Below are 25,922 nucleotides of genomic sequence, written 5' to 3' on the forward strand. Positions count from 1 at the left end.
ATATATATATGGTTGTGTATGAATATATATATACATACACATATAGAACACATATAGAATACGGACAGACCCACTACTGGAGAAAAATCTGAAGAAGTGCTCAAGTTTAAGAAACAAGAAACATAAACAGAAGACTCCACTATGAACAGAAACGGAAGAAGATACCCCCCCTTCCCCCACTCACCGCCACCCCCATCTTTACACACACATCCTTTTATTTCATTTTTTCCTTCCCTTTCTCCTCCCTCTTATACCCTTACCACCCCTCACCTCGTTTTTATTGTTGTAAAAAGAAAATCCACCCAATAAAAATTATACAAAAAAAAAACTCCAGCGAGCATGCAAAGAATGAGGAAGTACTCCATCAGTGTCACAAATGGTCGGTGAAGGGACAGCTCCCCTGGTGGCCAGAATACCCTCAAGAACAGCTGGAATGTTAAATTGCCTCTGTGTCTGCCTATCTATGTTGTGTGTCTATGGCATTGAATGTTTGCCGTGTATATGTACATTGTAATCCACCCTGCGGGGTGAGAAGGGCGGAATAGAAATACTGTAAATATATATAAATAAAAATATAATGTTCGTTTGTGGGATTAACAGAACTCAAAAACCACTGGGGGAATTGACACCAAATTTGGACACAAGACATCTAACAACACAATGTATGTCCTTCACTCAAAAAAAATGATTTTGTCATTTGGGAGTTGTAGTTGCTGGGATTCGTAGTTCACCTACAATCAAAGAGCATTCTGAGCCCCACCAACGATGGAATTGAACCAAACTTGGCACACAGTTCTCCTATGACCAACAGAAAATACTGGAAAGGTTTGGTGGGCAGTGTCCTTTGGTTTTGGAGTTGTAGTTCACCTACATCCAGAGATCACTGTGGACTCAAACAATGATGGATCTGGACCAAACTCTACACGAATACTCAATATGCCCAAATGGGAACACTGGTAGAGTTTGGGGGAAATAGACCTTGACATTTGGGAGTTGTAGTTGCTGGGATTTATAGTTCACTTACAATCAATGAGCATTCTGAGCCCCACCAACGATGGAATTGAACCAAACTTAGCACACAGAACTCCCATGACTAACAGAAAATACTGGAAGGGTTTGGTGGGCAGAGTCCTTTGGTTTTGGAGTTGTAGTTCACCTACATCCAGAGATCACTGTGGACTCAAACAATGATGGATCTGGACCAAACTCTACATGAATACTCAATATGCTCAAATGGTGGAGTTTGGGGAAAATAGAATCTTGACATTTGGGAGTTGTAGTTGCTGGGATTGATCACAGAGCGTTCTGAACCCCACCAACGATAGCATTGGACCAAACCTCCCACACAGAACCCCCATGTGGGCCACAGCAACGCGTGGCAGGGGAAGGCTAGTAATAAATAAATAAACAACACCCATTTTGTCCTTAAGTCTTGCTGGAGATGACTCGGTTGGAAGTGCTTTCAGGTGAAGAAGGAAGGCAAGGCTTTCGGGGAGAAGAGGTCCTTCGTGACGCTTTCCCCAGAGACGGAGACATTCTTGTCCCAACTCTCAAAGCGCCCATTGAGTTTCCCTGGCTCACAAATGATCACGGCCAAGTGATCATTCCTTTCTTTCTCTGCCTCTCTTTGGCTCTCTTTTGTCCAGCTCGGCCTTTTCTTTGCGTCCTAACCCACCTGACATTCAATCTCCTTCCCCTCTTACCTCCTTGTGTAGCTTCTCAATGGTCTTGTCCAGTTGCCACCGCTCGTTCTCCAGTTCGCTCTTCATCCTCTTTAACTGATCCTTCTGGTTCGCTTCGTCTTTCAACCGGCCCATTAACTGTTGCTGCTCCTGGCTCAGCTGCCGGACGCTCTTCTGCAGGCGGGGAAAGAAAAGAACAACCGCTGGGATTGTTTTGGATCCCACACCAAACATCCTCCCAAGCGCCAAGAGCCAAGCGTCGCAGGGAAATGTCGCAGGAAGAGTCTTCCTGATACACACACACATACACACACACACACACATATGCATATACATATACATACATATGTCTACTCGATCCGTTGAGTAATATAATCAATGGCTCTCTTGACCTAAAAGAGGCAATGGTTCGTCCCTTGCTAAAGAAGCCTAGCTTGGATCCCATGACCCTTGCCAATTATTGCCCTGTCTCTAACCTGCCATTCTTAGGCAAGATGATAGAGCGGGCCGTACTGGGACAATTGCAACAATTTTTGGATGACACAGCCGGCCTGGACCCTTTCCAGTCGGGTTTCCGCCCTGGCCGTGGGACGGAGACAGTCCTGGTTGCCATTACGGATGAATATTGTGTCCAATTCTGGGCACCACAATTCAAGAGAGATATTGACAAGCTGGAATGTGTCCAGAGGAGGGCGACTAAAATGATCAAGGGTCTGGGGAACAAGCCCTATGAGGAGCGGCTTAAGTAGCTGGGCATGTTTAGGTTGAATGGTTAGGCCGCACCTGGAATCTTGTGTCCAATTCTGGGCACCACAATTCAAGAGAGATATTGACTCCAAGCTGGAATGTGTCCAGAGGAGGGCGACTCAAATGATCAAGGGTCTGGAGAACAAGCCCTATGAGGAGCGGCTTAAGGAGCTGGGCATGATTAAGCCTGAAGAAGAGAAGGCTGAGAGGAGATATGATAGCCATGCATAGGAAAGGAGATGTTGACAAGCTGGAATGTGTCCAGAGAAAGAGGGCGACTCAAAGGATCAAGGGTCTGGAGAACAAGCCCTATGAGGAGCGGCTTAAGGAGCTGGGCATGATTAAGCCTGAAGAAGAGAAGGCTGAGAGGAGATATGATAGCCATGCATAGGAAAGGAGATGTTGACAAGCTGGAATGTGTCCAGAGAAAGAGGGTGACTCAAAGGATCAAGGGTCTCGAGAACAAGCCCTATGAGGAGCGGCTTAAGGAGCTGGGCATGATTAAGCCTGAAGAAGAGAAGGCTGAGAGGAAATATGATAGCCATGCATAGGAAAGGAGATGTTGACAAGCTGGAATGTGTCCAGAGAAAGAGGGTGACTCAAAGGATCAAGGGTCTCGAGAACAAGCCCTATGAGGAGCGGCTTAAGGAGCTGGGCATGATTAAGCCTGAAGAAGAGAAGGCTGAGAGGAAATATGATAGCCATATATAAATAGGTGAGAGGAAGCCACAGGGAGGAGGAGGGAGCAAGCTTCCTTTCTGCTTCCCTGGAGACAAGGACGCAAGGGAACAATGGCTTCAAACTCCAAGAAAGGAGATTCCATCTGAACACGAGGAAGAACTTCCTGACTGTGAGAGCCGTTCAGCAGTGGAACTCTCTGCACCGCAGTGTGATGGAGGCTCCTTTTTTGGAGGCTTTTAAACAGAGGCTGGATGGCCATCTGTCAGGGGTGATTTGAATGCAACATTCCTGCTTCTTGGCAGAATGGGGTTGGACTGGATGATGGCCCAGGAGGTCTCTCCCAACTCTAGGATTCTAGGATTCTATCAATGCCTCTAGAACATGGCCATATATCCCCATAAAAGCCTACAACAACGCTGTTCTTTCTTGCCTTTGCTGTCAGGGAAAACACTGCCGGCCATCTCGTGCCGCAAGACACTTCCGCCGAACCAGGGATCCAACTTTCACAGGCCATTGATCGTTACTGTTTGTTTACACACGCTTGAAAAACAAGTGACCAGAGGGAAATGCATGCTGGGCAGGAAGCGTGCTCTGTACGTGATGGTAGAATCCCGTGGAGAGCCCACAGCCCCAATCAAAGAAAGCCGCAACATGAAATGCCCAGCAGGTCTTAGTGTTGTGCGTCTCATCACGCGGCGCTCGGAAACAGAATCAGATGGGTGACACAAGAGTTCCAGGGGGACACACAGTTAGACTTCAACATGATAAAACAGATCTCTCCCAAGAAAGGAGCACACTCACTCACAAGCAGGGAGCTTTTGGATGGTTGAAGAGAAGCTCTCCAAAGCCCTAGGTGCCCTTCCTGCTCAATACAGGGGAAACCAGCTGATCCCTAATCATATATCATATATATAATCTCACACAGGACGACCACCTCACCTGCCTCATAGGAAACCTGCTACAAAACAGGAGCTTCTTTGTTGAGTTCCAGGGCCAGAGAAGCAGATGGCGGAAACAGAAGAACGGCCTGCCTCAGGGGAGCGTGCTTGCCCCATCCATGTTCAACATCTACACAAATGACCAGAACTGCCAGAAGGGACAGAGAGATTCATCTATGCTGATGATCGTGCCATCACCGCTCAAGCAGGGAGCTTTGAGATGGTTGAACAGAAGCTCTCCAAAGCTCTAGGTGCCCTCAATGCCTATTCCAGGGAAAACCAGCTGATCCCTAACACATCTAAAACACAGACATGTGCCTTTCACCTTAAGAACAGATAAGCATCCCGAGCTCTGAGGATTATCACCTGGGAAGGAAGGAATCCCACTGGAGCATTGTAGAGCACCCAAATACCCGGGAGGAGTCACTCTGGACCGTGCCCTGACCTACAAGAAGCACTGCCTGAACATCAAGCAAAAAGTGGCTGCTAGAAGCAATATCATACGAAAGCTGACTGACACAACCTGGGGATCACAACCAGACACAGTGAAGACATCTTCCCTTGTGCTATGCTACTCTGCTGCTGTATGCCCAGTGTGGAACACATCTCAGCACGCTAAAACAGTAGATGTGGCTCTTAATGAGACATGCCGCATTATCACGGGGTGCCTGCGCCCTACACCACTGGAGAAATGACACTGCTTAGCTGCTATTGCACCACCTGACATCCGCCGGGAAGTAGCAGCCAATAGTGAAAGGACCAAGGCAGAGACATCTCCAGCTCATCCCCTGTTTGGGTATCAGCCAGTACGTCAACAACTTAAATCTAGAAATAGTTTTCTAAGATCTACAGAGACACTCGCTGGAACACCTCAGCAAGCGAGAGTCCAAAAGTGGCAGGCTCAAACCCAGAACCTCAATCCATGGCTGATACCCAATGAGAGACTCCCCCTGGGCACACAGAAGACGGGGCGACTTGGAAGGCCCTGAACAGATTGCGCTCTGGCACCACGAGATGCAGAGCCAACCTTCAGAAATGGGGCCACAAAGTGGAATCCACGACATGCGAGTGCGGAGAAGAGCAAACCACTGACCGCCTGCTGCAATGCACCCTGAGCCCTGCCACATGATGCGCAAGGGAGGACCTCCTTGCGGCAACACCAGAGGCACTCCAAGGGGACAGAGACTGGTCAAAGGACATTTAATATAATAACAAGTCTGCAAATTGTGTGTTTTGTTTGTTTGTTTGTTTGTTAAAAATGCAATACAGCTGTTTGGTTTGCTCCTGACACGATAAATTGTCAGGTTTTACAATGTATTATAATGCAATATAGCTGAGTCATGCACTGCTAATAGACTTCTATTGGAAATGCTGAGTCATGCATTAACTGTATATAGGGAATCATTTGGGGAATGTGTTCTGGCCTAGTCCAGGTGATTGTGAATGATGCAATCCTGGGTCTAAGTTAAGTTAATGGGTTAGGAGCCAATCAGGGATTGCTATGTGTAATTGTATAGAATTGTATATAAGGAAGTCATGTACAGTGTATTCTCTCTCCTTGTGCTGTGATGCTGTTTGTCGAAGGCTCTATGTAATTGATTAAAAGGACCTGTCTGCTAAGACAAGAGATAACCGTGTGCCGTGGTAAGTTTGTAGTGTCATCTAGATTGGAGGGGAAAACTATAGTAAAACTGACAATGGCCGGGCGTGTAAAGAGTTCCAGAGTGACTGCAGGCTGTGGGAGCAGTTGACTGAAAATATTTATTTATTTATTTATTTTGGTTACTTCTACCCCGCCCTTCTCACCCCAAAGGGGACTCAGGGCGGCTTACAAAAAACAAGGCACAATTTGATGCCCGCATCACATAACAGCAATAAAACAAAATATCATCAATTAACAATTAACAACAATTCTTACATTACAACCATAAAACCAATACAAACCAATTTCTCCTCATTGACAGTCAGCGTTCCCTATCTCATAGTCCAAATTCCAATTCCACAATTGTCAGTCCTGTCAGTCCTATTCGTCTGGTTGTCCTTGTCTAGTTGTCAGATTGCCCAAAGGCCGAGTCCCACAACCACATCTTTACCTTCCTCCTGAAGGAGAGGAGGGATGTTGATGCCCTGATTTCCCCCGAGAGTGAGTTCCACAGGCAAGGGGCCACCACTGAGAAGACCCTGCTCCTCGTCCCCACCAACCTCACTTGTGATAGCAGTGGGGTCGAGAGCAGGGCCTCCCCAGATGATCTCAAACTCCGGGGTAGGGCGTAGAGGGAGATGCGTTCAGACAGATACACTGGACTGTAAAGGTTTTGTAGGTCAAAACCAGCACTTTGAATTGTGCCCGGAACTGGATCGGATTGCTATGTGTAATTGTATAGAATTGTATATAAGGAAGTCATATACAGTGTATTCTCTCTCCTTGTGCTGTGATGCTGTTGATATAACCATGTGCTGTGGTAAGTTTGTAGTGTCATCTAGATTGGAGGGAAAAACTATAGTAAAACTGACAATGGCCGGGCATGTGCTCAAGTGTCTGTAAAAGAGTTCCAGAGTGACTGCAGTTTGTGGGAGCAGTTGACTGAAAATACTGTGCAGGAAGAAGCTACTGGAAAGCGCTGAAGTTGTGCAACTGATCTGCTGCTGAATTGTGAAATTAATCACAACATAAATACTCAAAAGGACAGAGAGCAATAAGAAAGGCTGGCCTAGCACGAGGAGCGGAGTTGTGCCCACCGAGGTCCATGTCGTGGAGAAGACAGGTTTGGATACGAGAGCTTACCTGCTCTTCTGCGAGCTGGGCTTCCAAAGAGGTCTTCGCTGATTCAAGAGCCTGCACCTTGTCCTCCGACTGCACCAAGGCTGCTTCCAATTCCTGCTGCTTTTTCTGCCAGGAGAGAGTTAATTGGATCAGGAGGAACCTCGGTGGCAGCACCAGCGTCTATGGCACTCCCCCCATTTTGCCCCCTCCCAAAGTATTATTATTATTATTATTATTATTAATAATAATAATAATAATAATAAGACTTTATTTATACCCCGCTACCACCATCTCCCCAGGGGACTCGGTGTGGCTTACATGAGGCCGAGCCCAAAATACAACAATACAAGCAATAACAACAACAATACAAGCAATTCAAAAACAAACAGGACAATAAAACAATAACAGTAGGACAACACACTTTAAAATCCATGGGTAGGCCAAATGTAATTAAAATTTAAAAGATTAAAAAATAATGCTGGACATGGGTGAAAATGATGTGGCGGTTTGTGGAAACATACGAGCAGACCTAAAACAATATCAAGTGCTTTGGAGGAGGAAGTGCTATGGGATCATTATTCTGGGAAGGCACACTGGAACAACCACGTCTTCAAGCTCCTCCTAAAGACTGCCAGGGTTGGGGCATGCCTGATGTCCTTAAGGAGTGAGTTCCAGAGTCGAGGGGCCACCACCGAAAAGGCCCTCTCTCTCATCCCCACCAATCGCGCTTGTGATGCAGGTGAGTAGGGCCTCTCCAGATGATCGAAGAGATCGTGTGAGTTCGTATACAGAAATGCGGTCACACAGGTAGGTGGGTCCCAAACCGTTCAGGGCTTTGTAGGTGAGAACATGCACCTTGAATTGGGACCGGAAAATGAATGGCAGCCAGTGGAGCTCCTAAACAGGAGGGTTGACCTCTCTCTGTAAGGAGCTCCAGTTAACAACCTGGCTGCCGCCCATTGCACCATCTGGAATGTCCGGGCCACCTTCAAGGGCAGCCCCACGTAGAGTGCATTACAGTAGTCCAATCTGGAGGTGACTAAGGCATGGACCACCCTGGCCAGATCCGCCTTCGCGAGGTACGGTCACAGTTGTTGCACGAGTCTTAAATGTGCAAAAGCCCTCCCGGCCACCACCGACGCCTGAGCCTCAAGTGTAAGCGATGAGTCCAGGAGGACTCCCAGACTGCGGACCTGTGACTTCAGGGGGAGTGCAACCCCGTCCAACACAGGTTGCCACCCTATACTCTGGTCAGGTTTACGATCGACCGGGAGGACCTCTGTCTTGTTGGGATTAATCCTCAGCTTGTTCCTCTTCATCCAAATAGACACAGCGGTCAGGCACTCGTCCAGCACTCGAGGGGCTTCCTTGGAGTTAGGTGGAAAAGAGTAGTAGAGTTGTGCGTCATCTGCATAGAGATGGCACCCAACTCCAAAACTCCAGATGACCTCTCCCAGCGGTTTCATGTAGATGTTGAAAAGCATGGGAGACAGAATGGAGCCTCGCGGGACCCCACAGGTCAAAGGCCAGGGGTCCAAGCAGGCATCTCCCAGCTTCACCATCTGGATCGTCCCTCCAGGAAGGATCGGAGCAACAACAAAGCCCATCCCGGAGAGTTGTCCCAGAAGGATACCATGATCGATGGTATCAAAAGCCGCTGAGATGTCCAAGAGAACCAACAGAGTCACACTCCCCCTGTCCAGCTCTCTACGGAGGTCATCCACCAAGGTGACCAAGGCCGTCTCGGTACCATGACCAGGCCTGAAGCCAGACTGTGACTGGTCCAGGTAGTTGATGTCATCCAGGAAACCCTGGAGCTGAGAGGTGACCACCTGCTCCAACACCTTGCCCACGAAAGGGAGGTTGGAGATCGGTCTATAGTTGTTCAAGACCGTGGAGTCAAGGGAGACCTTCTTAAGGAGTGGAGATTGGTCTATAGTCCCACTTTCAGGGCTCTCCTGACCAGTTGGGGCTCCTACCATTCAAGGCCTCTCACGCCCACATGGTCACCTACAGAAGGGGTCAGTGGGCAAAGGACAGCAGTGGGCAAGATGTAATAAATAATAATAATAATAATAATAATAATAATAATAATAATAATAATAATTTTATTTATATCCTGGCACCATCTCCCCGAAGAGACTCGGGGCGGTTCACAAGGCACCCCAGAGTGCACACATAACATACAATGGGTAAAAATGGTACCAAAGTATTAAAAAAGTCACATATATTATTAGTACTATGCTAATAATATAGTATGTTTTATGTACATATGACTTGTGAACCGCTCTAAGTCCCCGTCGGGGTGAGAAAGGCAGCATATAAATGTCGTAAATCTATATAAATAAAAATATAATGTTCGTTTGTGGTATTCACAGAATTCAAAAACCACTGGACGAATTGACACCAATTTTGGACACAAGATACCTAACAGTCCAATGTATGTCCTTCACTCAAAAAATTGATTTTGTCATTTGGGAGTTGTAGTTTCTGGGATTTGTCGTTTATGTACAATCAGAGAGCATTCTGAACCCCACCAACGATGGATTTGAACCAAACTTGGCACACAGTTCCAAACTGGACACAAATACCCACTGCACCCACATGTAAATGCTAGTGGGGTTGGGAGAGGATTGATTTTGTAATTTGGGAGCTGTAGTTGCTGGTATTTATAGTTCACCTCCAATCAAAGAGCAATCTGAACTCCACCAGCGATGGATTTGAACCTAATTTGCCACACAGAACTCCCATGACCAACGGAAAATACTGGAAGGGTTTGGTGGGCAGTGTCCTTTGGTTTTGGAGTTGTAGTTCACCTACATCCAGAGAGCACTGTCAACTCAAACAATGATGGATCTGGACCAAACTTGGCATGAATATTCAACGTACCCTAATGTGAACACTGGTGGAGTTTGGGGGAAAATAGACCTTGACATTTGGGAGTTGTAGTTGCTGGGATTTATAGTTCACATACAATCACAGAGCATTCTGAACCCCACCAACAATGGAATTGAACCAAACTTGACACATAGAACTCCCATGAGCAACAGAAAATACTAGAAGTGGCTGGTGGGCATTGACCTTGAGTTTGGGAGTTGTTGTTCACCTACATCCAGAGAGCACTGTGAACTCAAACAATTATGGATCTGGACCAAACCTGGCATGAATACTCAACGTACACAAATGAACAAGATAAAGAATGTAGTGGGGAGTCCCATGCTGTGCCCAAAGTTTGCTTGTTGTTCCACTGAAATATGGGATGCACTGTTCACCTACAATAAAATATCATTCTGAACTCCGTCAATAGTGGAAGTGAACCAAATTTGGCACACAGAACTCCCATGACCAACAGAAAATACTGGAAGGGTTTAGTGGGCATTGACCTTGAGTTTGGGAGTTGTAGTTCACCTACATCCATAGAGCACTGTGGACTCAAATAATGATGGATCTGGACCAAACCTGGCATGACTACTCAACGTACCCAAATGTGAACACTGGTGGAGTTTGGGGGAAAATAGGCCTTGGTATTTGGGTGTTGTAGTTGCTGGGATTTATAGTTCACCTACAATCAAAAGTCATTCTGAATCCCATGACTAAAAGAAAATACTGTGTATTCTGATGGTCTTTGGCAACCCCTCTAGCACCCCCTTGCAACCCCCCCAGGAATCCTGACCCCCAGGTTGAGAAACATTGCCTTAGGCCCACCAGAAGTGCCTTGGCCACAGAGTGCCCTTGCTCAGAGTGAGCCTAGAACCTCACCTCGTAAGTGTCCATCCTCTCCTCCATTTGGCTTCTTTCTCCTCGCAAATGGCCAAGCTCTTTGTGGAGTTCTTTCCCGTGTTTCTCCAGCTCTGTGAGGATCTCCTTCAGTTGCTGGTTCTCCTCGGTGACCTCCGTCACACGGTCTTCCACGCTTTTTTCAGCCGTGGCCTTTTCCTTCAGCAGGGCATCCACTTTCTAAGAATGCAACACACGAAGGGTCTCAGAAGAAGACAAAGCAAAGAAGGCAGTATTTGGAGCTCAAAAAAAGGCTTTCATGGTTGGTCTCTTTCTAGCCCCTCTCCCTCGACCTTTGGATGGAAAGTACCTTCTTGTACCTGCAGACTCTGTGCTTAACCAAAACCTTTGGCTTAACCACAACACAACTACTTCCTATGTGTGGGTTGTTGTTGTTTTTTCAGGCTATATGGCCATGGTCTAGAGGCATTCCCTCCTGACGTTTCGCCTGCATCTATGGCAAGCATCCTCAGAGGTCGTGAGGTCTCTTTCTAGCCCCTCTCCCTTGACCTTTTGATGGAAAGTACCTTCTTGTACCTGCAGACTCCGCACTTAACCACAACCTTTGGCTTAACCACAACACAACTACTTCCTATGTGTGGGTTGTTGTAGGTTTTTCAGGCTATATGGCCATGTTCTAGAAGCATTCTCTCCTGATGTTTCGCCTGCATCTATGACAAGCATCCTCAGAGGTTGTGAGGACCTCACAATCTCTGAGGATGCTTGCCATAGATGCAGGCGAAACATCAGGAGAGAATGCCTCTAGTACAGTGTTTCTAAACCTGAGGGTCGGGAGCCCGGAGCGGGTCGCGAAGGGGTGTCAGAGGGGTCGCCAAAGACCATCAGAAAACACAGTATTTTCTGATGGTCATGGGGGTTCTGTGTGGGAAGTTTGGCTCAATTCTCTCATTGGTGGGGTTCAGAATGCTCTTTGATTGTAGGTGAACTATAAATCCCAGCAGCTACAACTTCCAAATGTCAAAGACTATTTTCCCCAAACTCCACCAGTATTCACATTTGAGCATATGAAGTATTCATGCCAAGTTTGGTCCAGATCCGTCATTGTTTGAGTCCACAGTGCTCTCTGGATGGAGGTGAACTACAACTCCCAAACTCAAGGTCAATGCCCACCAAACCCTTTCTGTAATTTCTGTTGGTCATGGGAGTTCTGAGTTTGAGCCAATTCTATTGTTGGTGGAGTTCAGAATGTTCTTTGATTGTAGTGAACTATAAATCCCAGAAGATCCCACTCTTTTTAATTGTGTGTTGTCTTATTGATAGTGTTGTGTATTTTAGTGTCTATGTTTTTTAATTGCTTGTATTGTTGTTATTATTGCTTGTATTGTTGTGTTTGGGCTCGGCCTCATGTAAGCCACACCGAGTCCCTTGGGGAGATGGTAGCGGGGTACAAATAAAGTATTATTATTATTATTATTATTATTATTATTACCATTCCGAAAAGTCAAAGTCTTTTCTATTGGTCTGTGTGGGAAGTTTGCCCCATTTCTGTTGTTTGTGGGTTTCAGAACGCTCTTTAATTGCAGTGAACTATAAATCCCAGTAACTACAAATCCCAAATGTCAAGGTCTATTTCCTCCAAACTCCATCTGTGTTCATATTTGGGCATATGGAATATTTGTGTCAAGTTTGGTCCAGATCCATCATTGTTTGAGTTGACAGTGCTCTCTGGATGTAGGTGAACTACAACTCCCAAACTCAAGGTCAATGCTCACCAAACCCTTCCAGTGTGCTCTGTTGGTCATGGAAGTCCTGTATGCCAAGTTTGGTTCAATTCCATCATTGGTGGAGTTCAGAATGCTCTTTGATTGTAGGTGAACTATAAATCCCAGCAACTACAACTCCCAAATGTCAAAATCTATTTCCCTTATACTCCATCTGTGTTCATATTTGGGCATATGGAATATTCGTGCCAAGTTTGGTCCAGATCCATCATTGTTTGAGTCCACAGTGCTCTCTGGATGTGGGTGAACTATAATTCCCAAACTCAAGGTCAATGTCCACCAAACCTTTCCATTTTTTTCTGTTGGTCATGGGAGCCCTGTGTGGTAGGTAACTTTGGCCCAATTCCATTGTTGGTAGGGGTTCAGAATGCTCTTTGATTGTTGGCGAACTATAAATCCCAGCACCTACAACTCCCAAATTACAAAGTCAATCCTCCCCCAACCCCAGTAGCATTTACATGTAGGTGCATTGGGTATTTGTGCCCAGTTTGGTCCAGTGAATGAAAATACATCTTGCATATCCGATATTTATATTATGATTTATAACAGTAGGAAAATGACTGTGATGAAGTAGCAACGAAAACAATGTTATGGTTGGGGGTCACTACAACATGAGGGGCTGGATTCAGGGGTCACGGCATTAGGAAGGTGGAGAACCACTGCTCTAGAACATGGCCATATAGCCTGAAAAACCTACAACAACCCAGATATATTGATTGGCTGCTTCCCTGATCCACCACACCACTTCCAAAATGTACATCTCAGAATATGAGGAGCCCATTCTTACACATTTATTTATGTAATTATTATTATTATTATTATTATTATTATTATTATTATTATTATTATTAAAATGTTGATATCCCGATCTTCTCAACCTCCGTAGAGGGACTCAGACCATCTCACAGCAAGGATTCAATGCTAATAGTACTATCTAAAAACATCATATAATAACGAGTTAAAATGCATATCGATTAAAATTACAAATAAGTAAATCGCCAAGATAAAATCATGTCCAACTCAGTCCATATGTGTGGTCGATAACTTTGTTCTGTAGCCAGTTTCAACCATTACTCTGGGAATGATTCCTTCCATAGCCAGGATTTCACCAGCCTCCTGAAGGACAGGAGGGAGGGGGCAGGTCTGATCTCAATCGGGAGAGAGTTCCATAGCCAAAGGGCCACCACAGAAAAGGCCCTGTCTCTCGTTCCCGCCAGACACGATTGCAAAAGTGGTGGGATTGAGAGCAGGGTCCCAGCAGAAGATCTTAATTGTCTTGATGGTTCATAGGGGAGAATACATTCGTACTCGTAAACCGGGCCGGAACCGTATAGGGTTTCGTAGGTCAAAACCAGCACTTTGAATTGTGCTCGGAAGCTAATTGGCAGCCAGTGGAGCTGGCACAACAAAGGAGTTGTGCGCTCCCCGTACCCCGCTCCCGTTAGTAATCTGGCTGCCGAACGCTGGACTAATTGCAGCTTCCGGGCAGTCTTCAGAAGCAACCCCACATAGAGAGTGTTGCAGTAGTCAACACGGGATGTAACCAGAGCGTGGACCACTGAGGCGAGGGAGAGAGACTATTTCCTCTTTAAAAACCTCTTTGCTGCCTTACACTGATTCAGTTTCTTCTTTTATATTGGCAGGGACTTTCTGTGTGCTGTTAAACCTTTGTACTTTATATCGCAGGCAATGAAACACTCTTGTGTATAACCAAGTAACACAGTTTATTTATAACTTCTGGCTCCAACGCTTGTGGTTACATTTGTGTTTTGTTGCAATCTTGAGGCTTACAGTCAGTACCATTTACTTGGTTAACTTTTCTGAATAAACTATAAATGTTTAACATTCACAAACATGTTACTTGCTTTACGCACTTTTGACTGAATTATTTTCTGAACTAACGCAACACTAGCCTTCTTTATGTTCCTTAAAACTCGAGCTCTATTTAACTAACTGCTCCTCTATATCAGAAGTCTTTAACACATCTTCATAACTGCTTATTGCTATCAGGCACTCAAAAACCAACTCTCCTCTTCACACACAGATTCCTCACTGTCATTTTCAAACTCCCGCACTCTAACTGCCTCTTTCAGAACCTTGGCTCCGCCCCTTTGGAATGTTCAGCTCTGCTCTCCCCAACTGTCATTTTGGCCTAGCAGCCTTTTCAAATCCTGGACCTAAACTAATCTGCATATAACCAATCGGCTTCACATATGCAAATGAATCCTATCGCTGCTGTTGCTACCCTGTCTGTATTATTCTTCCCTGTCTGCCATATGTAAACATAGAGCTATACACCAAAACTTTAACATAGAGTAGCAATTTCACTACAACCACTGTGGCCACGTCAGACAATTCCAGTCTGCGTTGACAGGGTTGAATGGCACTGCCGTGCAGTGATGGTCTGTCTCAAGCAAGATCCCAAGAAAAGGCATCATTAACTGGGACTCAAATGGAGGCTCAACCCCTTATGCAAAGTAAGCCTTTGCAGTAGAGTTGATTTTGCCCAGGGGTGCTCTTGAGGTGCTCTTGGGGGAAAATAGATCTTTGACATATGCGAGTTGTAGTTACTGGGATGTATAGTTCACCTACAATCAAAGAGCATTCTGAACTCCACCAATGATGGAATTGAACCAAATATGGCACACAGAACTCCCACAACGAACAGAAAATATATATCAGTGATTGGTTGCGGGGAGGGGGGCACCAAAATATTGTTTGCTTACCATTGAAAATTACCTAGGGCCGCCTCTGAATGGAGGGACACATTGCAATATGGTTCTTGACCCTGTGAAGCTACAAGGCTGAAGAGGCTGTCACTGGCCACGACAAACATCACAAGCCCTCTAGAAATGACTGACAGTTTTCGCATTTGAGCAAAATGAGGCACCCTGGACATTGGAGGGAAAAGATTAGAGTGGCGGGGTCGTGCCTTTCTCTCTGTAGATTCCTGTCTGGATGGGTGTTAAGAGGGTGTGGTGCTAGCAGATGGTTGTGAAGTGCGCATAAGCCTGACGTTCAGCTTTGATTATAGTGTTTAAGTATCTCCTTGGTAAGTACATTAAAGGCAAGAGACGATCTGGGTGAGTATCAACAGCCACAGAGCAGAAGTGCAACCGAAAAATGAAGGAAATTCCAAAAAATGAAGGAAACACTGAGCAGCATTCCGTGGACACAGATACTAAAATACAAGGGAGTTATGGATGGATGGAAATTTCTCAAGAGTGAAATACTCAAGGCGCAATTGCAAACTGTGCCAACTAAGAGAAAAAATAGGACAAGTGCAAAGAAGTCAGAATGGATGTCCAAAGAACTTCTAACTGTGCTAAAACACAAAAGAGACATGCACAAGAAGTGGGAAAAGAGTGAAATCACCAAAGAAGAATTCAAACAAATAGACAACACCTGCAGGGAAAAGGTCCGCTAGGCTAAAGCACAAAACGAGCTCAGGCTTGCCAGGGGCATTAAAAACAATAAAAAGGGCTTCTTTTCTTATGTCAGTAGAAAAAGGAAAAACAAGGAGGCGAGAGGGCCTCTTCAAGGAGAAGATGGGGCCATGCTGACTGTTGGGGTTCAGCCTGATCCTGATCTGTGTGAACAGGATTCTCTGATAGTTTTTCCAACTGAGCAAGCTCTCCCTGACAGTGTGGAATCTGTTGTTGATGCAGAGGTCAGTGGGAATGAAAACGAAACCCAACAGCTAGAAGATAATGTTTTGGAAGTTAGCCGTGATATCTCTCCACCTGGGGTTGATAATGAGGACCGAAGAGAACAGATAGTCAGAGATAGATTTGTTTCCCAGTCTGTACGAAGGTCACAGTGCCTACAGCAGAAAGAGGCCCAGACAGAAAAGTCAAGGGGCGTTTCTAAGAATAGCTTATTTGGTTTAAGAGGGTTCCTGCCGGGTGCTTCTTTAGGTCAAGCAACGTTCGGGACTGTGGCTGGTCTTGACAGAATTCCTGTGTTCCATGGCCAGTAATCCCAGAGGCTTCTAGTTTCCAAGTTCGTGGTTAGTAAAAGGCTAACAGACTCCTGGTTATTGTTTTGTGGCTTTTGAAGTTTTGCTCAAGTTCAGAGATCCTATTGACTACTGTGTTTTTCTGTGGCTTTTTGACTCTGCATTTACCTTTCTTTTGTAACCAATTTTTCATCAATAAACAAGGATTGCTTTTCCTACAGTCCAGTGTGGTGGATTTAATCTTATGGTCTTGTTTCTTGAACTGGGATGCAACACTGACAGAGGATGATAGGGAAAAGGCAGTACTTAATGCCTTCTTTGCCTCGGTCTTCTCACAAAAAGAAAGTCATCTTCAACCTCAGCAAGATGGAGTGGGTGAGGGATTAGAGGACATCCAACCCCAAATAGGAAACAAGTCGTCCAGGAATACCTGGCCACTCTCAATGAGTCCAAGTCCCCTTTCAGGGCGAGATCAACTCCACCCAAGAGTATTGAAGGAACGAGCGGAAGTCATTTCGGAACCATTGGCAATCATCTTGGAGAGTTCTTGAAGAACGGGAGAAGTTCCAGCAGATTGGAGGAGGGCCAAAGTGGTCCCAATGGTAGAATGGGGTTGGACTGGATGGCCCAGGAGGTCTTGTCCAACTCTAGGATTCTATGATAGAAGTGGCATTTGAGACTCATTGCATCTCACTTTCTGTAAAAGGGTTTGAAACTGGACGGATCAAAAGAGAGCTGAAGGGAGCAGGGGAACTGTTTCCCCGTCTCCAAAGATTTCTGAACAAAATGGAGTGCCTTGGATGGGAAAGCGGCTTTGGGGCGGCCCTCTCCCGCTCCCATCGGCAGCATCTGTCCCTTTGTGCCAATTAATCTGAATTCGCCTCCCCTTCCAGAGCAGATCTGCAAGAGGCTGCCAGGAAAAGGAACACAAGAGGGGCTCGCCTTTGAAAAAGAACCGTGCTTCCAAACGTGTTCCAAGCCTTCTCTTCCCTGCCCCCCCCCCCATTTAGCATCACGAGGCTCGGGGGGGGGGGGGGCTGTGTGACCGGCACTTAACCACCAACGGCCACAGGTCCCCGGTGACCTTGGCACCCATACAAAGGTTACATTTTCACTCAAATGAGCTGCCCTGTAACAAGTGCTGCTGTGCATTAGAGCACAAAAGCTTGCTCTCCAACTGCCCAGGGAGAGAGATTTCTTCCGCCGCCTCCGTCTCCCCGTCCTTGGACGCCTGAAGAAAACTCTGCTCTGGACCGTTTGGAGAGAGAAGGCCTGAAACTCAAAAGTGAGTTTCCCAGGATTATGTATGTTTCAAGTTGGAAACATCACACTCTACCAGCCCCTGATGGTTCCCTGCATCAGATATGGCATGTGTAGGTTCCAAAGACTCAAACCGATATAGATGACCCTCAATAACCCATACAGATGGCTCTCAATAAATGTAAACATGGCAAAGCAGCTGGCCTGGATGATCTACGGATGGAACAAATCAAGAACTTTGGTCCCAAAGCAAGGCGCTGGCTGCTGGAGCTGATGAACAACGGCACTGCATCCTGTCAGATCCCCAAAATCTGGAGGAAAGCAAGAGTCATCGCCATCTTGAAGCCAGGCAAAGACCGTAATGACCCAAAAAGCTACAGACCAATCTCCCTGCTGTGCCACCTCTACAAAGCTCTGGAGAGACTTATTTTGCATAGAATTACGGAAAAAACAGACCCCTGTCTGATTCCACAGCAAGCTGGCTTCAGGAAAGGCAGAAGCTGCACATCGCAAGTGCTGAACCTGACTCAGCGCATAGAAGATGGCTCTGAAAGGCAGCAGATCACAGGAGTTGTCTTCATAGACCTGTCAGCAGCCTATGATACTGTGAACCACCGCTGCCTCCTCCTGAGAAAAATGTCTAATACCACAAAGGACGACCACCTCACCCGCCTCATAGGAAACCTGCTACAAAACAGGAGCTTTTTTGTTGAGTTCCAGGGCCAGAGAAGCAGATGGCGGAAACAGAAGAACGGCCTGCCTCAGGAGAGCATGCTTGCTCCATCCATGTTCGACATCTAAACAAATGACCAGCCACTGCCAGAAGGGACAGAGAGATTCATCTATGCTGATGATCGTGCCATCACCGCTCAAGCAGGGAGCTTTGAGATGGTTGAATAGAAGCTCTCCGAAGCTCTAGGTGCTCTTACTGCCTATTAGAGGGAAAACCAGCTGATCCTTAATCCATCTAAAACACAGACATGTGCCTTTCATCTCAAGAACAGACAAGCATCCCGAGCTCTGAGGATTATTACCTGGGAAGGAAGGAATCCCACTGGAGCATTGCAGCACACCCAAATCCCTGGGAGTCACTCTGGACCGTGCCCTGACCTACAAGAAGCACTGCCTGAACATCAAGCAAAAAGTGGGCGCCAGAAACAATATCATATGAAAGCTGACTGGTACAACCTGGGGATCACAACCAGACACAGTGAAGACATCTGCCCTTGCACTATGCTCCTCTGTAGCTGAGCTACCAATATTTAAAAACTCTAAAATTACAACAGCACAACAACAGAGAGGAAACAAACAAGGACATCTAATCACCTCTCAACAAAAGTTTGCTCCAGGCCATTATATGCTAATCAAGGTGGTCAGTTGAAACATTCACACCCAGCTCCAGCAGACAAGAGTCCTTTGTCCCACCCTGGTCATCATTTCACAGATATATAAACCCTTTTTCCTTGTTCCAACAGACCTCACTCCCTCTGAGGATGCCTGCCATAGATGCAGGCGAAACGTCAGGAGAGAATGCCTCTAGACCATGGCCGTATAGCCCGAAGAAACCTACAACAACCCAACCTGAAGATGTTTTATACATCTAGACACTCAACGTGTGTGTTGAGCTAATGTCAATGGATGTGTGTGTTGATTTAATGTAGATCTCGCTCATCATCTGCGAGTCCTGTCAACAGAGAACCAAAGCCACAGAACTGGCTGAGTGAGATTCCTCCGTACTAAGTCCCTGGCTCACTTATCCAGGATAGGTCAAGAACCAGGAGAGCCTTAAAAGGAACTTCCAAGAGTTGGCCTGCTTGACCTTGAATGGAAGCGATTTATTTCTCAGGCCAGAAGGAATGAGCCTGTTACGGCCTGGTTCTTTCATCTAGAGGGGTAGGACCATCTTTTAGAAGAGACCCAGCAAGGAGAATTTCGTAGGGGTTGGCTGAAAAGAGAGAGATCAACAGGGAGAACCCTTGGCATTTTTTCAGTTCCTTCCTAGCTGTGTTTTTGGACAGACGCAAGTTTCCACCCAGACTGTTAGTGGCATCCTATGAAGGCACCATAGAATCCTGGAGTCATAGTGTTGGAAGAGACCATCCAGTCCAACCCCATTCTGCCAAGAACCAGGAATATTGCATTCAAATCACCCCTGACAGATGACCATCCAGCCTCTGTTTAAAAGATTCCAAAGAAGGAGCCTCCACCACACTCTGAGGGAGAGAGTTCCACTGCTGAATGGCTTTCACAGTCAGGAAGTTCTTAAAATCATAGAATCCTACAGTTAGAAGGGACCTCCTGGGCCATCATCCAGTCCAACCCCATTCTTCCAAGAAGCAGAAATATTGCATTCAAAGCACCCCAACAGATGCCCATGCAGCCTGTATGCAGGGGTGAAAGTGTAGGTTAGTGAGGGTGTGAGTTCTCAAACAAAGCAAACACTCACAACAGCTAATCTTAAACACTCACTCAGAATTCCTAGTGCACTCTAAGACAAGCTTACCGGGAGCGAAGAGAACAAAATGGGCCAAACGTTCTACAACGGAATCTGATTTTACTGAGGCGTTGATGACCACGTTGTTTGTTTTGTATTGTCTGTCGTGTATGTTGTGTTTTAATCTAACTGTCATTGTTATATAAATTGCACTGTAAACCGCATTGAGTCGCAGATTGAGGCTGAAAAATGCGGTATAAAAATGAAGCAAATAAATAAAAAATAAATACAAATCTAAAGCTGTCCTTCTAAAGCAAGGGTTCTCAAACTAAGCCCTGAGGGCCGGATACGGCCCTCCAAGGACATATACCAGGCCTTCGCTCAGGGTCAATCTAATCATAGAATGCTAGAGTTGGAAGGGACCTCCTGGGCCATCCAGTCCAAACCCATTCTGCCAAAAGCAGGAAAATTGAATTCAAATCACTCCTGACAGATGGCCATCCAGCCTCTGTTTCGAAGCTTCCAAAGAAGGAGCCTCCACCACTCCGGGGCAGAGAGTTCCACTGCTGAACGGCTCTCTCACAGTCAGGAAGTTCTTCCTCATGTTCAGACGGAATCTCCTTTCTTGTAATTTGAAGCCATTGTTCCATTGCGTCCTAGTCTCCAAGGAAGGAGAAAACAAGCTTGCTCCCTCCTCCTCCCTGTGGCTTCCTCTCACATATTATACATGGCTATCATGCCTCCTCTCAGCCTTCTCTTCTTCAGGCTAAACATGCCCAGCTCTTTAAGCCGCTCCTCATAGGGCTTGTTCTTCAGACCCTTGATGGTTTTAGTCGCCCTCCTCTGGACACATTCCAGCTTGCACCGGGATAGTGGCGCAGCTGGCTGAGTGTCAGCTGCATTAAGATCACTCTGACCAAAAGGTCATGAGTTCGAAGCCAGCCCAGGTTGGAGTGGGTTTCCAACCAATTGTGTAGCCTGTTGTCGACCGTTGCAACCTGAAAGACAGTTGCATCTGTCAAGTAGGAAAATAAGGTACCACCTTAAAGTGTGGGGAGGCTAAATTAACTGATTTATGAGGCCATAAAGAAGACTCCAGCAAAGCATTCCAGCGGGGAAGCATGCGGGGAATGCGGAAGTGATTCATCAGCGTCGCAGGTGGACGAGGAAAGCGACAGTTAAATAGCCTCTGCGTATGTCTGTATATGTTGTATGTCAAAATTTGGCATTGAATGTTTGGCCATTATATGTGTACACTGTAATCCACCTGAGTCCCCTGCGGGGTGAGAAGAAGGGCGGAATAGAAAAGCTGTAAATAAATAAATAAATAAATACATAAATTGTCAATATCTCTCTTGAATTGTGGTGCCCAGAATTGGACACGATATTCCAGGTAAAGTGGTCTAACCAAAGCGGAATAGAGCATGGGGTTAGGGTTAGGGTTAGAGCATGGGAGCATGACTTCCCTAGATCTAGACACTAGGCTCCTCTTGATGCAGGCCAACATCCCGTTGGCTTTCTTTGCCACTGCATCACATTCGTGGCTCATGCAGTAGCCTTGGAATCACCCCGAGGAATGTAATTAGTGCGCTGGAGGTGCTGTGTGCAAGAAGAGGTGGGAAGCCCCAAGTTCAAAGGCTGGCTGAGCTGCACACTCACAAAGCCATCTTTGGCAAGTTCTTCCCTCTCAAACACAGCTCATGGCTACTTGCAAAATGAAACTGAAGATCGCCACAACAGTGAGCGTGCCAAGAACCTCACTGGGAGTTTGGAGACTCAAAGCAGGGCGGGCTGCACACACTCACAAAGCCATCTTATGCAAAGGTCTGCCTGCATGGACCTCCCCATCTGGAACAGCAAAGGCAAGGGTCATGGCACCCTGGATGCCAAGTGAGTCAACTGGCTCTGGTTGGCATCGGAAAGGACTCTGGTTACAGGAACAGATCAAAACACTGGAGGCTGCGGACTCCCCAGCCATTCTCTAGTGCCAGTTCTCCACTCCCGGTTTCCAGGAGGCCTCCTTTCAGTGTCTTGGCAGCAGTGCCACGCTTCATGGTTCCGTGCCCTAGTTCTCCAAGGCAGAACTCAGCATTGTAAAGTGGCTCAGTGTGACTGCGCAAGGCAGCTGCCGAAATGGCACAGCTAAGCACCACCTGCAGCACTTACAATCCACTCTTATCAGCGGCGGCCAAATCCAAAGCAAACCTTGAATATCCACACAGATGGGGACGCTTTGGCTGGGACCAGAGTTGTCCTCCTGACCTTGCGGGTGATATTACCAAACAGCCTTAATGCAGAGCGTAGAATAAGCTGGTTATCTTAACTGGATAGAAGAGCCTAGTTGTCTGGACAACTGACACAAAAACACTGGCCAGGGGGGAGGAGAGGAGGAGGTGGAGGAAGAGATGGAGGAGGAGGAGGTGGAGGAGGAGGAGGAGGGAGGAGGAGGTGGAGGAGGAGGAGGTGGAGGAGGGAGGTGGAAGTGGAGGAGGAGGAGGTGGAGGAGGAGGATGAGGAGGTGGTGGTGGTGGAAGAGGAGGTGGTGGAGGAGGAGGTGGTGGAGGGGTGGTGGTGGAGGAGATGGTGGAGGAGGAGGTGGTGGAGGAGGAAGTGGTGGAGGAGGTGATGGAGGAGGAGGAAGTGGAGGAGGAGGAGGTGGAGGAGGAGGAGGTGGAGGAGGAGGACGAGGAGGTGGTGGTGGTGGTGGAGGAGGTGGTGGAGGAGGAGGAGGTGGAGGAGGAGGTGATGGTGGTGGAGGAGGAGGTGGTGGAGGAGGTGATGTAGGAGGAGGAGGTGGAGGAGGAGGAGGTGGAAGTGGAGGAGGAGGAGGTGGAGGAGGAGGACGAGGAGGTGTGGTGGTGGTGGAGGAGGTGGAGGAGGAGGTGATGGTGGTGGAGGAGGAGGTGGTGGAGGAGGTGATGGAGGAGGAGGAGGTGGAGGAGGAGGAGGTGGAAGTGGAGGAGGAGGAGGTGGAGGAGGAGGACGAGGAGGTGTTGGTGGTGGTGGAGGAGGTGGAGGAGGAGGTGATGGTGGTGGAGGAGGAGGTGGTGGAGGAGGTGATGGAGGAGGAGGAGGTGGAGGAGGAGGAGGTGGAAGTGGAGGAGGAGGAGGTGGAGGAGGAGACGAGGAGGTGGTGGTGGTGGTGGAGGAGGTGGTGGAGGAGGAGGAGGTGGAGGAGGAGGACGAGGAGGTGGTGGTGGTGGTGGAGGAGGTGGTGGAGGAGGAGGAGGTGGAGGAGGAGGTGATGGTGGTGGAGGAGGAGGTGGTGGAGGAGGTGATGTAGGAGGAGGAGGTGGAGGAGGAGGTGATGGTGGTGGAGGAGGAGGTGGTGGAGGAGGTGATGTAGGAGGAGGAGGTGGAGGAGGAGGAGGTGGAAGTGAGGAGGAGAGTGGAGGAGGAGGTGATGGTGGTGGAGGAGGAGGTGGTGGAGGAGGTGATGTAGGAGGAGGAGGTGGAGGAGGAGGAGGTGGAAGTGGAGGAGGAGGAGGTGGAGGAGGAGGACGAGGAGGTGTGGTGGTGGTGGAGGAGGTGGTGGAGGAGGAGGAGGTGGAGGAGGAGGTGATGGTGGTGGAGGAGGAGGTGGTGGAGGAGGTGATGGAGGAGGAGGAGGTGGAGGAGGAGGAGGTGGAAGTGGAGGAGGAGGAGGTGGAGGAGGAGGACGAGGAGGTGGTGGTGGTGGTGGAGGAGGTGGTGGAGGAGGAGGAGGTGGAGGAGGAGGTGATGGTGGTGGAGGAGGAGGTGGTGGAGGAGGTGATGGAGGAGGAGGAGGTGGAGGAGGAGGAGGTGGAAGTGGAGGAGGAGGAGGTGGAGGAGGAGGACGAGGAGGTGGTGGTGGTGGTGGAGGTGGTGGTGGAGGAGGAGGAGGTGGAGGAGGAGGGTGATGGTGGTGGAGGAGGAGGTGGTGGAGGAGGTGATGGAGGAGGAGGAGGTGGAGGAGGAGGAGGTGGAAGTGGAGGAGGAGGAGGTGGAGGAGGAGGACGAGGAGGCGGTGGTGGTGGAGGAGGAGGTGGTGGAGGAGGAGGAGGTGGAGGAGGAGGTGATGGTGGTGGAGGAGGAGGTGGTGGAGGAGGTGATGGAGGAGGAGGAGGTGGAGGAGGAGGAGGTGGAAGTGGAGGAGGAGGAGGTGGAGGAGGAGGACGAGGAGGTGGTGGTGGTGGTGGAGGTGGTGGTGGAGGAGGAGGAGGTGGAGGAGGAGGTGATGGTGGTGGAGGAGGAGGTGGTGGAGGAGGTGATGGAGGAGGAGGAGGTGGAGGAGGAGGAGGTGGAAGTGGAGGAGGAGGAGGTGGAGGAGGAGGACGAGGAGGTGGTGGTGGTGGTGGAGGAGGTGGTGGAGGAGGAGGAGGTGGAAGTGGAGGAGGAGGAGGTGGAGGAGGAGGACGAGGAGGTGGTGGTGGTGGTGGAGGTGGTGGTGGAGGAGGAGGAGGTGGAGGAGGAGGTGATGGTGGTGGAGGAGGAGGTGGTGGAGGAGGTGATGGAGGAGGAGGAGGTGGAGGAGGAGGAGGTGGAAGTGGAGGAGGAGGAGGTGGAGGAGGAGGACGAGGAGGTGGTGGTGGTGGTGGAGGAGGTGGTGGAGGAGAGGAGGTGGAGGGGGAGGTGATGGTGGTGGAGGAGGAGGTGGTGGAGGAGGTGATGGAGGAGGAGGAGGTGGAGGAGGAGGAGGTGGAAGTGGAGGAGGAGGAGGTGGAGGAGGAGACGAGGAGGTGGTGGTGGTGGTGGAGGTGGTGGTGGAGGAGGAGGAGGTGGAGGAGGAGGTGATGGTGGTGGAGGAGGAGGTGGTGGAGGAGGTGATGGAGGAGGAGGAGGTGGAGGAGGAGGAGGAGGTGGAAGTGGAGGAGGAGGAGGTGGAGGAGGAGGACGAGGAGGTGGTGGTGGTGGTGGAGGAGGTGGTGGAGGAGGAGGAGGTGGAGGAGGAGGTGATGGTGGTGGAGGACGGAGGTGGTGGCAGGAGGTGATGGAGGAGGAGGAGGTGGAGGAGGAGGAGGTGGAAGTGGAGGAGGAGGAGGTGGAGGAGGAGGACGAGGAGGTGGTGGTGGTGGTGGAGGTGGTGGTGGAGGAGGAGGAGGTGGAGGAGGAGGTGATGGTGGTGGAGGAGGAGGTGGTGGAGAGGTGATGGAGGAGGAGGAGGTGGAGGAGGAGGAGGTGGAAGTGGAGGAGGAGGAGGTGGAGGAGGAGGACGAGGAGGTGGTGGTGGTGGTGGAGGAGTGGTGGAGGAGGAGGAGGTGGAGGAGGAGGTGATGGTGGTGGAGGAGGAGGTGGTGGAGGAGGTGATGGAGGAGGAGGAGGTGGAGGAGGAGGAGGTGGAAGTGGAGGAGGAGGAGGTGGAGGAGGAGGACGAGGAGGTGGTGGTGGTGGTGGAGGGGTGGTGGTGGAGGAGGAGGAGGTGGAGGAGGAGGTGATGGTGGTGGAGGAGGAGGTGGTGGAGGAGGTGATGGAGGAGGAGGTGTGGAGGAGGAGGAGGTGAAGTGGAGGAGGAGGAGGGGAGGAGGAGGACGAGGAGGTGGTGGTGGTGGTGGAGGTGGTGGTGGAGGAGGAGGAGGGTGGAGGAGGAGGTGATGGTTGGTGGAGGAAGGAGGAGGTGGTGGAGGAGGTGTGGAGGAGGAGGGAGGTGGAGGAGGAGGAGGTGGAAGTGGAGGAGGAGGAGGTGGAGGAGGAGGACGAGGAGGTGGTGGTGGATGCGTGGAGGCGGTGGTGGAGGAGGAGGAGGTGGAGGAGGGAGGTGATGGTGGTGGAGGAGGAGGTGGTGGAGGAAGGGTGATGGAGAGGAGGAGGTGGAGGAGGAGGAGGTGGAAGTGGAGGAGGAGGAGGTGGGAGGAGGAGGACGAGGAGGTGGTGGTGGTGGTGGAGGAGGTGGTGGAGGAGGAGGAGGTGGAGGAGGAGGTGATGGGGTGGAGGAGGAGGTGGTGGGGGAGGTGATGGACGGAGGAGGAGGTGGAGGAGGA

At 48.9% G+C, this 25,922-nt stretch overlaps 1 protein-coding gene across 3 annotated transcripts in view; it reads right to left on the reverse strand.

The window, feature by feature from the left end:
* CGNL1 (cingulin like 1) overlaps positions 1-25,922 on the reverse strand; it is a 113,050-nt gene that overhangs the window by 26,571 nt on the left and 60,557 nt on the right. For all 3 annotated transcript variants that reach the window (XM_067471189.1, XM_067471187.1, XM_067471188.1), the window contains exons 9-11: positions 10,572-10,769; positions 6,834-6,938; positions 1,704-1,856 (exon numbers count right to left, since the gene is read on the reverse strand). In XM_067471189.1, the coding sequence (XP_067327290.1) occupies positions 1,704-1,856; positions 6,834-6,938; positions 10,572-10,769 (456 nt within the window). The remainder of the gene's footprint in view (positions 1-1,703; positions 1,857-6,833; positions 6,939-10,571; positions 10,770-25,922) is intronic.

Source organism: Anolis sagrei, chromosome 9 (genome assembly GCF_037176765.1).
Source record: "Anolis sagrei isolate rAnoSag1 chromosome 9, rAnoSag1.mat, whole genome shotgun sequence".
Classification (NCBI taxonomy): domain Eukaryota; kingdom Metazoa; phylum Chordata; class Lepidosauria; order Squamata; family Dactyloidae; genus Anolis; species Anolis sagrei.